The 15,441-nt window shown below is 46.1% G+C and overlaps 1 protein-coding gene across 1 annotated transcript; it reads left to right on the top strand.

The window, feature by feature from the left end:
• The first annotated feature begins 353 nt into the window (after positions 1-353).
• LOC129829522 (SPRY domain-containing SOCS box protein 1) lies at positions 354-13,919 on the top strand. The gene is made up of 3 exons (XM_055891253.1): positions 354-748; positions 8,398-9,291; positions 12,355-13,919. Exons 2-3 carry the CDS (start codon positions 8,598-8,600, stop codon positions 12,480-12,482), a joined length of 822 nt encoding a protein of 273 aa, XP_055747228.1. The 5' UTR covers positions 354-748; positions 8,398-8,597; the 3' UTR covers positions 12,483-13,919.
• Positions 13,920-15,441: the final 1,522 nt, after the last annotated feature.

Below are 15,441 nucleotides of genomic sequence, written 5' to 3'. Positions count from 1 at the left end.
CATGAGATAGTTATTCCAGAGATTCTTACCTTTGCCTCGATTTGGCAGTCTCGTTCAGATTACCCTGGCATTTGTAGTTCTTTATGATAGCCACGTTAGCAGGATATTAACATTTCATTTGATGGGGGTAAATATAGGCAAATATATTGACAAGACACCTAGTCTGAGAGAGATTTACATGGTTATAAAAACGTCAAGGTAAGCCTACACGAAAAAACAGACCTTATTTTAAGTGTTTCTTAAGTCCACCATGGGAAAAATGAATGGCGGATAAACGATCGGAATCTCCCTGTTTAACTCCCTGTTTGACCACTAGGTTTTATGGGTATTATGACACCTCCACTGTGGGGCTCTATTGAGGGCTTCCACCATTTTAATGTAGTAAACAGGTTGGGATTTCTAATTTAATTGGCTGATTCCCTCCAAACGGTAAGAAAACGTTTTGCTACGAAAGTGAGCGTTTGTTATTAGACAAATGCGGGCAGTTCCTCTCCGTTTGGTTCCTAATGAATTTACCCCAGCAAAGCATCTGGGCGCTATTGGACCACGTGACTGGTTAGGACAGCCATCGTTTTACCTAATTCATGTCCAACCCAAAATGGGAAAGGGGTGCGAGGACTGGAGAGGATAAAACGAACAGCAATGGTGTAGTTTAGGAGTTTTGTTTCAATCGCAAAACGTCGCTTTTCAAATCCTCTGCAGGTTCTATTGGTTGACAAAAAAAAGAAAACAAAGTTACCAAGCAAAGGTGAGTTTTATTTAGTTCGTGTTTTTGGAGCTTTTGTTTTCGGTTTTACTTATGCTGTTTTCATGTCTAGATCGCTAATTGACATTCAATGTTTATAGTCGCAAACAACAGGACATGTCATGAGAGCAGTTGATAACTTAACAAGTATCAAATGCCATGAAGTCAGTTGTATTATATTTTCAACAGTGAATCTACTCTTTTTGACACACTTCCTCTGTTTACTACAAAGTCACTGTGAAGTACCTTCACCTTGCTAGGTGCTAGAGATACGTTCGCACATGGAACTCAAGTGGCGCAGTGTCATAGTTTACTTCCAGCTGGAGTGAATGTTACGGTATAACTACTAGCCAGGAGCAGACCGGAATCACCGGAATCCCGCTAGACGTTCATTATTCTCTCTAGTCAAAACGCGGCTATGCCACGATCAGGACAGCGCTGCCGGCGTGAGCTATGGCTTGGAAAACGTATCTCAATCCAGGGATGGCAGTGTACTCTAATTATCCCGACTGACTAATTGAGTAGATTGAAATACTGCTAGTGTGTCCTCTACGTACTAGGTTAGCTAATGGTATAACAGCCCATTGCATTCCATGAAAATGTGACGCTTAGTGTTGGGGTGAGAAGCTACCGGAAGTGTTGTCGAATCCCAATTTATTGTAACATTAGCTAGCCTAGCATATTGACAAAAAACTATCAGTCATTTAAAAACTATGGAGTATTATAATCTTCTCGATTTGCCAGTTGGGATAATGGGATAATTGGGATTACACTGCCATCTCCCATCCATGGATTGAAGTACGTTTTCAGAGCCGTATCTCTCGCCGGCTCAGACCTGTACTGATAGTGATTTATCCTTGTTCCAACTACAGTATGTAATGAACATCTAGTCGGATTCTGGCTACTGCCTAGCTAAGAATTTAACTCGTGTTTGAACGTAATGAACTTCGACTTGTAAAACGTAATCCCATAGGTATAAACCACACTGTAAAACACATGTTTTTACGATCATTTACAGGCAGCCAATTACCTGGAGATTACTGTAATAATTAGGACAGTATGTTACCAGGAATTCCAAAGAAACGTTGGTTTAACAGTACGTTACTGTAAAGTTTACGGTGTTCTGTTAAATCGAAGTTTCTTTAGAATTTGTGGTAACATACTGTAATTTTTTTTTTTTTTTACAGAAAGTTAGAATAAAACTATCGTTTTAACAGAGCATTTTAAGCATCCAATATTTATGCGAGTAAAGTTCTGCTGTACAAAATTTAAATAGCAACAATTTTATAAATGTTGCCACTGTCAAACGAACAAATTGTCATCTATTTGTTTTGGTAATTTTAACTATGCAATGAATTGAAGTGGATTTTTTTATTGTGCAATTGTTGATAGAATAACCACCATTTTTGAGTTATATTTGCAGTCATGCACAGCTATGTTGTGTGGTCCTCCCACTGCGACTTGAAAAAGCATGCACAGTTTAGGCTACAAGGGGGTGAAAGTACACGGTGATGAGCTTGATGCTCCTTTCCAATAAATATCACGGGTCTTCATTTGTATGCTAGTGACATGATGATTGGTGCTTAGCTGCCAATTAACACATCAAAATGTTCTTGCTCTAATCCATCTCATAAAGTGTAGACTGGACAGGCTACTTTATCAGCAGACTATTGTCTAGAGAGCATGCGTGAACCAGATTAGGAAAGTTTGACTTTTATTACCACAGTTGGTGTGACAACTATTGATAGATTGGAAAATGCAATGGAAATGCATCAAACTCAGTTTTTATTTGTATTTTTAAAATTTGGGACATAGCTTAAGCGCAAAAGTGTTTTGGTGTACAGTACATCATCACACACAGCCTTTTATCTCCAACAAAGCAATTCTGGTGTTGAAATGCGCATATTTTTCCCCATGTAATTCTATAATATTCACATGAAAATCTGTAGCAAAGATATTGCTCCACATTGAATAAAGCGTTCTACACCCAATGTATCTATCTATACCAGGGACTTTCCCAGCAGGTTCAACCTGCTTATTGCAGTTGGCTTCTTTCATTTTACTCTTTGTACTCTAATAGCAACCCAGGATTCAGAAACCAGAGGTAGATGGAAGCGTAAAAGTGCCGTGACATCTACATAGTTAGTGTTTTGGCCTAAATGTGGACTTGATCAACGCAAGAGATGAGATGCGGACTTGGTCAATGCGAGAGACTAGTGTTCCTTTGGCTCAGCTAAATCCTTTAGTCCCCTCCACATCTCAATCAGCTCCTTACTAACCCAGGAGCCCAGAAACCCCAACAAGCCCAGCTGTAGGATTATTACACCAAAACTCTCACCTTCCACCTCCCCTCGCATTCATTCATTTATGGATGGTATGAATAGGGACAGGTACGAACACATTGAATAAACAATCAAATAGGTCATGTTCAACACACGTCCTTATTCAACCTAAGACCAGTTCAAGTTTCTGCTATTGGCGGACCACCATCGAAGGGTAGTACGAACCAACTGTCACTAATCCCTCATTTGAAATGTGTGTTCTATACTGAACAAAAATATAAATGATTTTACTGACTTACAGTTCATAAGGAAATAAATAAATGAGGCCCTCGTCTATGGATTTTACATGACTGGGAATACAGATCTTTTTTTTTTTAAAGGGTAGGGGCGTGGATCAGAACCAGTCGGTATCTGGTGTGAACCATTTGCCTCATGCAGCTCGACACATCTCGTTCGCATAGAGTTGATCAGGCTGTTAATTGTGGGATGTTGTCCCTACTCTTCAATGGCCGTACGAAGTTGCTGGATATTGGCGGGAACTGGAACATGATGTTGGTAACGTCGATCCAGAGCATCCCAAACAGATCAATGGGTGACATGTCTGGTGATTCTATGCAGGCAATGGAAGAACTGGGACATTTTCAGCTTCCAGGAATTGTATATAGATCCTTGCAACATGGGGCCGTGTATTTATCATACTAAAACATGAGGCGATGGCGGCGGATGAATGGCACGACAATAGGCCTCAGGATCTCGTCACAGTATCTCTAACATTAAAATTGCCATCAATAAAATGCCGTTGTGTTTGTTGTCCGTAGCTTATGCCTGCCCATACCATAACCCCACCGCCACCATGGGGCACCAGGACTCACCCACACGACACTCTACATGTGGTCTGCGGTTGAGGCTGGTTGGACGTACTGCCATATTCTCTAAAACAACCTTGGAGGTGGCTTATGGTAGAGAAATGAACATTCAATTCTCTGGTAACAGCTCTGGTGGACATTCCGAGCAGTCAGCATCCCAATTATACGCCCCCTCAGCTTGGGACACCTGTGGCGAAGTGAACAACACTGCATGTTTTAGTAGCCTTCTATTGTCCCCAGTACAAGGTGCACCTGTGTAATGATCATGCTGTTTTAATCAGCTTCTTGATATACCACACCTGTCAGGTGGATGGAACATTATGTATGGAACATTTCTGTGACGTTTTATTTTAGCTCATGAAACATGGGACCAACACTTTACATGTTGCATTTTAAATTTTTACATTTTAGTTCAGTGTATTTCTACTTTAATCCCACGTTTATGAAGTGTTTGGTTTGAAATTCAGTACTTCAGCCCAGCGGTGGTGGTTCTTCTGAGAAAGAAGCATGAATGGTTGTTTGCATCCCAAATTTTCTATATAGTGCACTACTTTTGATAGGGCTCTGGTCAAAAGTAGTGCACTACATAGGAGGGAGGGGGCGTGACATTCAGTCTCCAGCACAGTGTGTGCAAATTTAACATGTTTCATACTCCCTGTCCTGGGGCCCTGAAGGCTGGACAGGCAGTGAGAGGGATGATTGATTAAACCAGGCTGTGATTGTAAACGCCTCTCTATTTAGTGCCCTACTTTTGACCAGGACTCGTTACAGCTCTGGTCAAAAGTAGGGCTCTATGTAAGGAAAAGGGTGCCGTTTGAGCCATGTGGCCAACCGCTGCAGGGCTATTCTTCCACTGTTTTGGCCATCACTGAGGAGACATGACCCACTTAAATTAGTTGTTTACTTGCATTAGAAAAAGAGCCAAAACACTTCTCAATGAACTCTTGTCTACAATTAAATTAGGTGGGCCTTTCCCTTCTCAGCAGCAGCTTGCACAGCTTAGTTTTTGATGCTATAGCTCCCTGGCTTGTCTGTATAGCTCCCTGGCTTGTCTGTATAGCTCCCTGGCTTGTCTGTATAGCTCCCTGGCTTGTCTGTATAGCTCCCTGGCTTGTCTGTATAGCTCCCTGGCTTGTCTGTATAGCTCCCTGGCTTGTCTGTATAGCTCCCTGGCTTGTCTGTATAGCTCCCTGGCTTGTCTGTATAGCTCCCTGGCTTGTCTGTATAGCTCCCTGGCTTGTCTGTATAGCTCCCTGGCTTGTCTGTATAGCTCCCTGGCTTGTCTGTATAGCTCCCTGGCTTGTCTGTATAGCTCTCTGGCTGTGTGATGATAACAGCACAGTTCCCTGTGTGTAATTAGTTTCCTGTTTGTCTTCATGACCTCCTAGCAACATGGACAGAAATAGATTCAATCAAACCTGCCGATGGGGAAATGACATCTGAGGTGTTCCAGTAAAGTGAATCATTTTGTTCATGGTACTTCCTGTGAGACGTTCTGAACTCAAAGCAACAAACAAAACAAATGTTGTAAAAAGCATTGAGTTGTTAGTTATGGGTGCGTTTTGTTCCAAGCTATGCCAACTGTTATTGCATACGATTTACAGCGTTTTAGTCAGTCAAGAAATCCTCCTATTCATTGATTTAAAAAGTAAGGTCTTATGTGAGTTACCTGTATCTGAACATGGTGTCCATCTAGAGCAGGGGTGTCAAACTCATTCCACGGAGGGCCTAGTGTCTGCAGGTTTTTGGTTTTTCCTTTCAATAAAGCCCTAGACAACCAGGTGTGGGGAGTTACTAACTAATTAGTGATGTTAATTCATCAATCAAGTACAAGGGAGGAGCGAAAACCCGCAGACACTCGGCCCCCCGTGGAATGAGTTTGACACCTGTGTTCTACACACTGCATTGTATGGTTGAATTTCTCAGTGCATCAGGCTTTCACTGAGGACTTGGTGCAAAGTCAGTGGGGTTTGTAGCTCTGTTGGGGGTGTGTAGCTCTGTTGGGGGTGTGTAGCTCTGTTGGGGGTGTGTAGCGCTGTTGGGGGTGTGTAGCGCTGTTGGGGGTGTGTAGCGCTGTTGGGGGTGTGTAGCGCTGTTGGGGGTGTGTAGCGCTGTTGGGGGTGTGTAGCGCAGTAAGGGGTGTGTAGCGCAGTAAGGGGTGTGTAGGGGTTTGTAGCGCTGTAGGGGTTTGTAGGGGTGTGTAGCGCAGTAGGGGGTGTGTAGCGCAGTAGGGGGTGTGTAGCGCAGTAGGGGGTGTGTAGCGCAGTAGTCGGTCAGTGTAGCTCTGTTGGGGTGTGTAGGGTTGTAGCGCTGTCCAATAGTAGTCATTCAGTGTAGCGCTGTCCAGTAGTAGTCGGTCAGTGTAGCTCAGTAGGGGTTTGTAGGGTTGTAGCGCTGTCCAGTAGTAGTCGGTCAGTGTAGCGCTGTCCAGTAGTAGTCGGTCAGTGTAGCCAGACCAGTAGCCTTGTGTTATCCTGCCCTTGAAAACAACAGACAGTAACAGTGTGTTTTTATATTTTTAAGACCAAAGTTTTGATTGCTTTTCCTGTTAACTGTATAATAGTGAACAGCTAGCCCTGGCCAGACGACTGTAAACGGCTAGCCCTGGCCAGACGACTGTAAACGGCTAGCCCTGGCCAGACGACTGTAATAGGAAACTACTTTCTGCCCTTATTTCCTATTTGTGGGCATAGTTTTAGTTTGAATATTTAAGTTTACTGCAGAGATGGAAACCTAGGCCTTAGCAGCTGTCTTGTTCTCTGTCTGTTTACACTAGCAGGGCCTCAGTTGCAATAATGCAGTTATGTTTTTCCCACTCGCTGTATGTGAAACCACAACTAATTGTTGGTTTACACACCCAGTCTTCCCTAGTTGTCTGTCTTGAAGGCTGTGTCAGTTGTTTGAGTCATTTCTGATCATTTTAAGGACCTAAATTTAGCTGGGGGGGGGGGGGGACATTTAAATCGGGTTCAGCTAATCAATTCTCTTTGCATCACAAATTGCTGACCGTTGAGCTCAGTTGTACTTTTATGCACCGTTATTGAGTTAGTTAGGCCTGCTATGCCTTTCCAGGAGGGGGATTTCTTTCGGCAATGAGCTATGATGATGCCCTCAACCCTTTCTTCAAGCATTTCTTGGAATAATTGTAACGGAATTTTTCAAAAAGATTCTGAAGACGTGATTTCATAAAGCCTTAATGTGTTCCGTGGAGACCAGTATCCCATGAGTTGATGACACCAGGTCCCGTATCCTCTAAAGGTTCTCGGAGTAGGAGGGCAGATCTAGGATCTGACCACACAATCTTACTCATTATGAACTAAAAAGGCTAAACTGATCCTAGAACAGCACTCTTACTCAGAGAAGCTTCTATGAATACGAGCCCTGATTTAGGATACATTTTAGCCTTTGTTTTAATGATTATAATTATATGGATGAGGGGGGGGGGACACCTGATCCTGGATCAGTAATCTTGCTTTGTGAATATGTCCCTGAAGTCGTTTCGATGCTTGCTTTAAATATCTATTCTGGTTAGACGATGCTGTATGCTGCTCTCGCCCATAACCTTCGTCACACACTATGGCTGAATGATAGGCCTATACTGTGTCGTCTCTGATACAGTGGCTTCTCAAAGTATTCACCCATTTTGTCGTCTTCCACATTTCGTTGTTACAGCCTGAATTTTTTAAATTGAATAATTTTAGATTTTGCCACTGATCTACACAAATGAAATGTCTAAAGTCAATTAAGTAGTCTGTCCCTTTTTTTTCTTTATGGCAAGCCTAAATAAGTTCAGGAGGAAACATTTGCTTTAGTCAGATGTTTTGTAGTCAAACTCGGTGCACTAATGATGATTATTCAATGACTACCTCGTCTCTGTAGCACCTCGCATACATTTACCTCGTCTCTGTAGCACCTCGCATACATTTACCTCGTCTCTGTAGCACCTCGCATACATTTACCTCGTCTCTGTAGCACCTCGCATACATTTACCTCGTCTCTGTAGCACCTCGCATACATTTACCTCGTCCCTGTAGCACCTCGCATACATTTATCTGTAAGGTCCCTCAGTCGAACAGTGAATTTCAAGCACAGTTTTGATGACAAAAAAAGAGGCTTTCCAATGCCTTGCAAAGAAGGGCAACTATTGGTAGATTGTTTTTAACAAGACAGTTTGGGGCAAATACAACACATTATTGAGTACCACTCTACCATATTTTTAAGCATAGTGGTGGCAGCAGCAGCATGTTATGGGTGTGCTTGTAATCATTAAGCTCCTGGGAGTTTTTCCAGGATAAAAAAAGAAAGGGAATGTAGATAAGCGCAGGCAAAATCCTCCAGGAAAAGTTTGCTCTGCTTTCCAACAGACATTAGGAGACAAGTCCACCTTTCAGCAGGACGAGAACATGCACTAAACACAAATAGAAACGCAACATGTAAAGTGTTGGTTTCATTAGCTGGTGTAATGATTGTTCTATCTCTCTTCTCCTTCCCCATCTCTTCGCAGGTGGGATTGAACCAGCAGCTGGCCTGAACCTGTTAACCGGCAACCAGTAGCAGGGGCACCAATCCACCCTCCCGATTGGCTGTGGAGAGGAGGGGGAAACTAACAATCAACTGATTTGATTTGTTCCCCCCTTTTTTATATTAGTATATTTTTTAGGAGGGGGAGGAGCAGGAGGACTTGGGCTCACTTCCCAGACGAGCATGGGACAGAGTGTCCCTGGAGGCATAAAGACTATTGACATGAGGGACCCGGCGTTCAGGCCTCTGAAGCTGGAGTTGGCAGCTTTGGATCACGCCAAACCCTCCAGGCTGGATCTGCTGCTGGACATGCCCCCTGCTGGACAGGATGTCCAAATGCAGCACTCGTGGAACAACAACGACCGATCCCTAAACATCTTCGTCAAGGACGACAACAGACTGGTGTTCCACCGGCACCCCGTGGCTCAGAGCACGGATGCCATCCGGGCCTGTATCGGCTACACCCGGGGGCTCCACGTCTGGGAGATCAGCTGGGCCATGAGACAGCGGGGAACGCACGCCATCGTCGGTGTGGCGACAGGAGACGCGCCGTTACATTCTGTAGGCTACACCACCCTGGTGGGTAATAACCACGAGTCCTGGGGCTGGGACCTGGGACGAAATAAACTGTACCACGATGGGAAGAACCAGCCCAGTAAGGCATACCCTTCGTTCCTGGAGCCGGATGAGACGTTTCTAGTCCCCGATTCATTCCTGGTAGTGTTGGACATGGATGAGGGCACTCTGAGTTATATAGTGGACGGACAGTACCTTGGGGTGGCTTTCAGAGGACTCAAAGGGAAGAAGCTGTACCCTGTCGTCAGTGCTGTGTGGGGGCACTGTGAAATACGAATCCGCTACATCAATGGACTCGATCGTAAGTATATTTTAAGGGGTTCAGGTTTGGCTTTCGTCTTTGCTCTGAGACTAGGGCTGCACCGTTTGGACAAAGTGTCTAATTACAAAGTTCTTTGGCCAGATATTGCGTTTTATGAATTAAGGACCTAATTTTAGAAATCTGTGCAAGACAGGAAATACAAGATTCCATCTATCTTGTTTATGATCTTCTAGAAACTGACTGTCACATGCACTGAATACAACAGGTGTAGTTGACCTGACCTGTGAAATGCTTAATTACAAATAGATAGGTACCTTTTTATTTTTATTTTTTCCACACCTTTATTTAACCAGGTAGACCAGTTGAGAACAAGTTCTCATTTACAACTGCGACCTGGCCAAGATAAAGCAAAGCAGTGCAACACAAACAACAGAGTTACACATAAACAAACGTACAGTCAATAACACAAGAGAAAAAGCTATGTACAGTGAGTGCACACGTAGGGAGGTAAGGCAATAAATAGGCCATAGAGGCAAAATAATGTCTGGCTCAGAAATCACGGAGGGCCTATGTCTACGGGATGTTTTGTCATAGGGGTGTTACACTTAAAACGCATCGGCAATCAATGCCTTGTTAACATAGGTGGCTGAAGTGTGATTGGCCGACATGCCATGCAGAGTTAGAGAGCCCGCGTGTGATTGGTCAGCATCTTCTTGTGCATCTAGAAAGTTAGTCTGGGCATCTCATTGGAGGAGGTACCGTAGTCTAGTTTTTGTTTTATTAAGAGTGTCTCAGGAAGCAGGAAATGGTAGTCTCTTGCTATAGGGATATTACACATGTCATATGACAATTTGGATCTGAATTGGATTAATCGTGCAGCCCTACCAGAGACATTGGTTTAGACTTTCTAAACGCAATAGGAGTCTCAATGTAGGGCGCCGGAGTGCCCCACGGGCCTGTAGGGCGCCGGAGTGCCCCACGGGCCTGTAGGGCGCCGGAGTGCCCCACGGGCCTGTAGGGCGCCGGAGTGCCCCACGGGCCTGTAGGGCGCCGGAGTGCCCCACGGGCCTGTAGGGCGCCGGAGTGCCCCACGGGCCTGTAGGGCGCCGGAGTGCCCCACGGGCCTGTAGGGCGCCGGAGTGCCCCACGGGCCTGTAGGGCGCCGGAGTGCCCCACGGGCCCTGTGGTGCCTGTGGGGCGCTTTCAACACTACACAACCTGTTTGTAACGTTCAGATAGAAACCTGCTATGTAGATCTGACATGCAGTAGGATAAGGAATAATGTTGGCTCTGTTCATGACTGTTTTGATCTGTAACGTTAGGGTTATACTGCCCGTGTTCCTAGCTATCCCATGAACACTTCCTCCTAGGGAACTTTAGCAGCTCGTTCTGGTCTTTTCGTTGTACAGACATGATTCATAACTACATCAGACACAATTTGTATTGCGTCCCTAATGACTCCCTATGTAGTGCACTACTTTTGATAGGGCTCTGGTCAAAAGTAGTGCACTATATAGGGTGCCATTTGTTTGGGACGTACACACAATTGCAGTGTTTTATTGATGTAATGAAGTTGAGCGTCACTGTACATTCTAAGGTTGGGCCGTTATTACTGCACACCAAGGTTACACCAGGGCATTGAGGCTTTCTTGCCTGTTCCCAGATCAGTTTGTGCTCTCTTGCTTATTTATTTTATATTTTTCGCACATTTTTTTCTTGCTGGTCGTGACTATGAACAGAGGAGTTAACAACAACAAAAAATGTCACAAACAGATCTGGGATCAGGTTAGAGGCTTACAGACTACAGTTAAGCTAGCATGGTCCCAGATCTGTTTGTGCTGTTCTCTCAAACTGGAGCTTGCCAATTCAGCAAGACAGCCTGGTCCCAGATCTGTTTGTGCTAACAGAGCCATTGATCCTAACTATTATCCCAGACAGTTGGGCACTACGTGATAAGGTGCCACTGGCATCGTGATGACATCACTTCATCTCTCTGACCTATGCCCCAGAGACGATGGTAAATTAATAATTAAACAAACCTGTTGGATCACATTTATTTTCTTATCTACCATCTTGACTGTGCTGCCTCGTCTCGGGGCTGGACTGTGCTGCCTCTCGCTTTGGGTAGCATTGTCTGCAGTAAGGAGTCACGAGAATGATTCCTTAAAATAGTCACTGATCTGACAGAAGTAGAATGGCGTACTGTAAGCAAGCTTTCCATTGCCTTGCTTTCACAATGATGTCATGTCAGAGAAGCGTGGAAGGAAGCATGCATTTCACGAGTATTCAAACAGTTTTCACCATGCAAGTCTCTGGCTCCTAGATTCTCTCTAGTTTAGATGACACAGTCTCTGGCTCCTAGATTCTCTCTAGTTTAGATGACACAGTCTCTGGCTCCTAGATTCTCTCTAGTTTAGATGACACAGTCTCTGGCTCCTAGATTCTCTCTAGTTTAGATGACACAGTCTCTGGCTCCTAGATTCTCTCTAGTTTAGATGACACAGTCTCTGGCTCCTAGATTCTCTCTAGTTTAGATGACACAGTCTCTGGCTCCTAGATTCTCTCTAGTTTAGATGACACAGTCTCTGGCTCCTAGATTCTCTCTAGTTTAGATGACACAGTCTCTGGCTCCTAGATTCTCTCTAGTTTAGATGACACAGTCTCTGGCTCCTAGATTCTCTCTAGTTTAGATGACACAGTCGCTGGCTCCTAGATTCTCTCTAGTTTAGATGACACAGTCTCTGGCTCCTAGATTCTCTCTAGTTTAGATGACACAGTCTCTGGCTCCTAGATTAGATAACAAAACACGATGCTTGACAAGTGTGGAAATGCCTCCCACTGGACTGGACTGACTGGCCCTCATGACTGCTGCTCTCGAGGTAATGTGATTTCTAATGAGAACATTTTTATCAAAACATGTTGCTGTACTGGAGCGATTCACTCCGTGTACACTAACATGAATAAGCACATTAGTAAATGTGCATCAAAACAGGACAGTTATGATTGGACATGGAGGGGGGGTTATTCTCTCTCTCTCTCTGATATTTAAAGTAAACTAAATATGAAAGTTCTGCTGTACTCTAAATGTCTCTCTCTCCCCAGCTGAGCCTCTCCCTCTGCTGGAGGTGTGTCGGCGCTCTGTGAGGGTGGCTCTGGGCAGAGAACGACTGAGTGAGATCCATGGTCTGCCTCTACCGGCCTCTCTCAAGAATTACCTGCTCTACCAATGACCCCGGGACCCGAAGCACAACATAGAACACGCCTCCGATCCGTCGGCTGCTGCTGCCGGCCTCAATCAAGAGCTACCAAGGGGCTGCCCTGTGCCCTCTCTCAATCTACACTGAGCGTCACTGTCAGCCTCTGTCCATAGGGCTGTCCCTAATCAACTACTACCAATTACAACTCAAGGGACTGTCCTGTCCCTTCACAACCCTCATCTTGTACACTGAGCACAGGCGCAGAACCACAGCCCCCCCCCCCCCTACCGGCCTCGATCAAGAACTACCAATGACCAAGGGACTGTGTCTTGGACTCTCTCACAACATCTCTCTCCCCTGACTGCCCTGTCTGTGTCCTCCAATACATACACAGAGCAGGCCTCACCCTGACTGCCCTGTCTGTGTCCTCCAATACATACACAGAGCAGGCCTCACCCTGACTGCCCTGTCTGTGTCCTCCAATACATACACAGAGCAGGCCTCACCCTGACTGCCCCGTCTGTGTCCTCCAATACATACACAGAGCAGGCCTCACCCTGACTGCCCTGTCTGTGTCCTCCAATACATACACAGAGCAGGCCTCACCCTGACTGCCCCGTCTGTGTCCTCCAATACATACACAGAGCAGGCCTCACCCTGACTGCCCCGTCTGTGTCCTCCAATACATACACAGAGCAGGCCTCACCCTGACTGCCCCGTCTGTGTCCTCCAATACATACACAGAGCAGGCCTCACCCTGACTGCCCCGTCTGTGTCCTCCAATACATACACAGAGCAGGCCTCACCCTGACTGCCCTGTCTGTGTCCTCCAATACATACACAGAGCAGGCCTCACCCTGACTGCCCTGTCTGTGTCCTCCAATACATACACAGAGCAGGCCTCACCCTGACTGCCCTGTCTGTGTCCTCCAATACATACACAGAGCAGGCCTCACCCTGACTGCCCCGTCTGTGTCCTCCAATACATACACAGAGCAGGCCTCACCCTGACTGCCCTGTCTGTGTCCTCCAATACATACACAGAGCAGGCCTCACCCTGACTGCCCTGTCTGTGTCCTCCAATACATACACAGAGCAGGCCTCACCCTGACTGCCCCGTCTGTGTCCTCCAATACATACACAGAGCAGGCCTCACCCTGACTGCCCCGTCTGTGTCCTCCAATACATACACAGAGCAGGCTTCACCCTCGCTCAGCGTCTTTGGGATTGTTCCCTACTGAGGGTGAACTAACCAGTTCAACAACCCAACATAACTCCAGCGTCTGTGTTTCAGCTCCATGACTAATCCTTCCAACCCAGCCCTCAGGGCTCATTTGTACTAATCACATGACACCACAGAGGTGAGAAACCCGGTGTGTGATGCTTGGCGTGTTCAGGAAGCTATAGAGACAGTGGTTGGTGTTGGGTCAGGTCTTTATTTTTTTATAATCGGCGCATACAATGAACACTCGCCAAGATTGAGTTATTGTCGGGTGGTCAATTTGCAGGGCTCTACAGCGGCCGTGTTAAATTCACCAACTAAAAAAATAGTCAAGTATGCACATGTTAGAAGAATACTGGAATAGCTGTTTTCAAAGTATTTCTGTTTTGTTTCGTAGCTGCTAATTGTGCTAATAAATACTAATCCTATGTCCCACCCGGAGCGGCAACACTGCCTGGGAGCTGAGCTCACATTCTATATCTCACCTGGAGCAGCAACACTGTCTGGGAGCTGAGCTCACATTCTATATCCCACCTAGAGCAGCAACACTGTCTGGGAGCTGAGCTCACATAATATATCCCACCTGGAGCAGCAACACTGTCTGGGAGCTGAGCTCACATTCTATATCCCACCTAGAGCAGCAACACTGCCTGGCAGGGGAGCTGAGCTCACATTCTATATCCCACCTGGAGCAGCAACACTGTCTGGAGCTGAGCTCACATTCTATATCTCACCTGGAGCAGCAACACTGTCTGGGAGCTGAGCTCACATTCTATATCCCACCTAGAGCAGCAACACTGCCTGGGAGCTGAGCTCACATTCTGTATCCCACCTGGAGCAGCAACACTGTCTGGGAGCTGAGCTCACATTCTATATCCCACCTGGAGCGGCAACACTGCCTGGCAGGGGAGCTGAGCTCACATTCTATATCCCACCTGGAGCAGCAACACTGTCTGGGAGCTGAGCTCACATTCTATATCTCACCTGGAGCAGCAACACTGCCTGGGAGCTGAGCTCACATTCTATATCCCACCTGGAGCAGCAACACTGTCTGGGAGCTGAGCTCACATTCTATATCCCACCTGGAGCGGCAACACTGCCTGGCAGGGGAGCTGAGCTCACATTCTATATCCCACCTGGAGCGGCAACACTGCCTGGCAGGGGAGCTGAGCTCACATTCTATATCTCACCTGGAGCAGCAACACTGCCTGGGAGCTGAGCTCACATTCTATATCTCACCTGGAGCAGCAACACTGCCTGGGAGCTGAGCTCACATTCTATATCCCACCTGGAGCAGCAACACTGCCTGGGAGCTGAGCTCACATTCTATATCCCACCTGGAGCAGCAACACTGCCTGGGAGCTGAGCTCACATTCTATATCCCACCTGGAGCAGCAACACTGCCTGGGAGCTGAGCTCACATTCTATATCCCACCTGGAGCAGCAACACTGTCTGGCCTGGGAGCTGAGCTCACATTCTATATCCCACCTGGAGCGGCAACACTGCCTGGGAGCTGAGCTCACTTTCTATATCCCACCTGGAGCGGCAACACTGCCTGGCAGGGGAGCTGAGCTCACATTCTATATCCCACCTGGAGCAGCAACACTGCCTGGGAGGGGAGCTCACATTCTATATCTCACCTGGAGCAGCAACACTGCCTGGCAGGGGAGCTTACTGAGTGAAGTGCTGATAGATTCATGCTCACAGGCATGAACGTTGGTCTAATTTACTCAAGTCTACAAAGTGAGACATTGTCCCTGTGTTTTTTG

Source organism: Salvelinus fontinalis, chromosome 31 (genome assembly GCF_029448725.1).
Source record: "Salvelinus fontinalis isolate EN_2023a chromosome 31, ASM2944872v1, whole genome shotgun sequence".
Lineage (NCBI taxonomy): Eukaryota > Metazoa > Chordata > Actinopteri > Salmoniformes > Salmonidae > Salvelinus > Salvelinus fontinalis.
Note: the sequence above shows the minus strand (reverse complement) of the source record. Positions and strands in the feature narration are given on the sequence as shown.

Bases quoted from the DNA above. Each gene is read 5' to 3' on its own strand.
- LOC129829522 (XM_055891253.1), top strand. From the start codon at position 8,598: ATGGGACAGAGTGTCCCTGGAGGCATAAAGACTATTGACATGAGGGAC. The intron at 9,292-12,354 runs GTAAGTATATTT...CTCTCTCCCCAG, and splicing joins CTACATCAATGGACTCGATC to CTGAGCCTCTCCCTCTGCTG.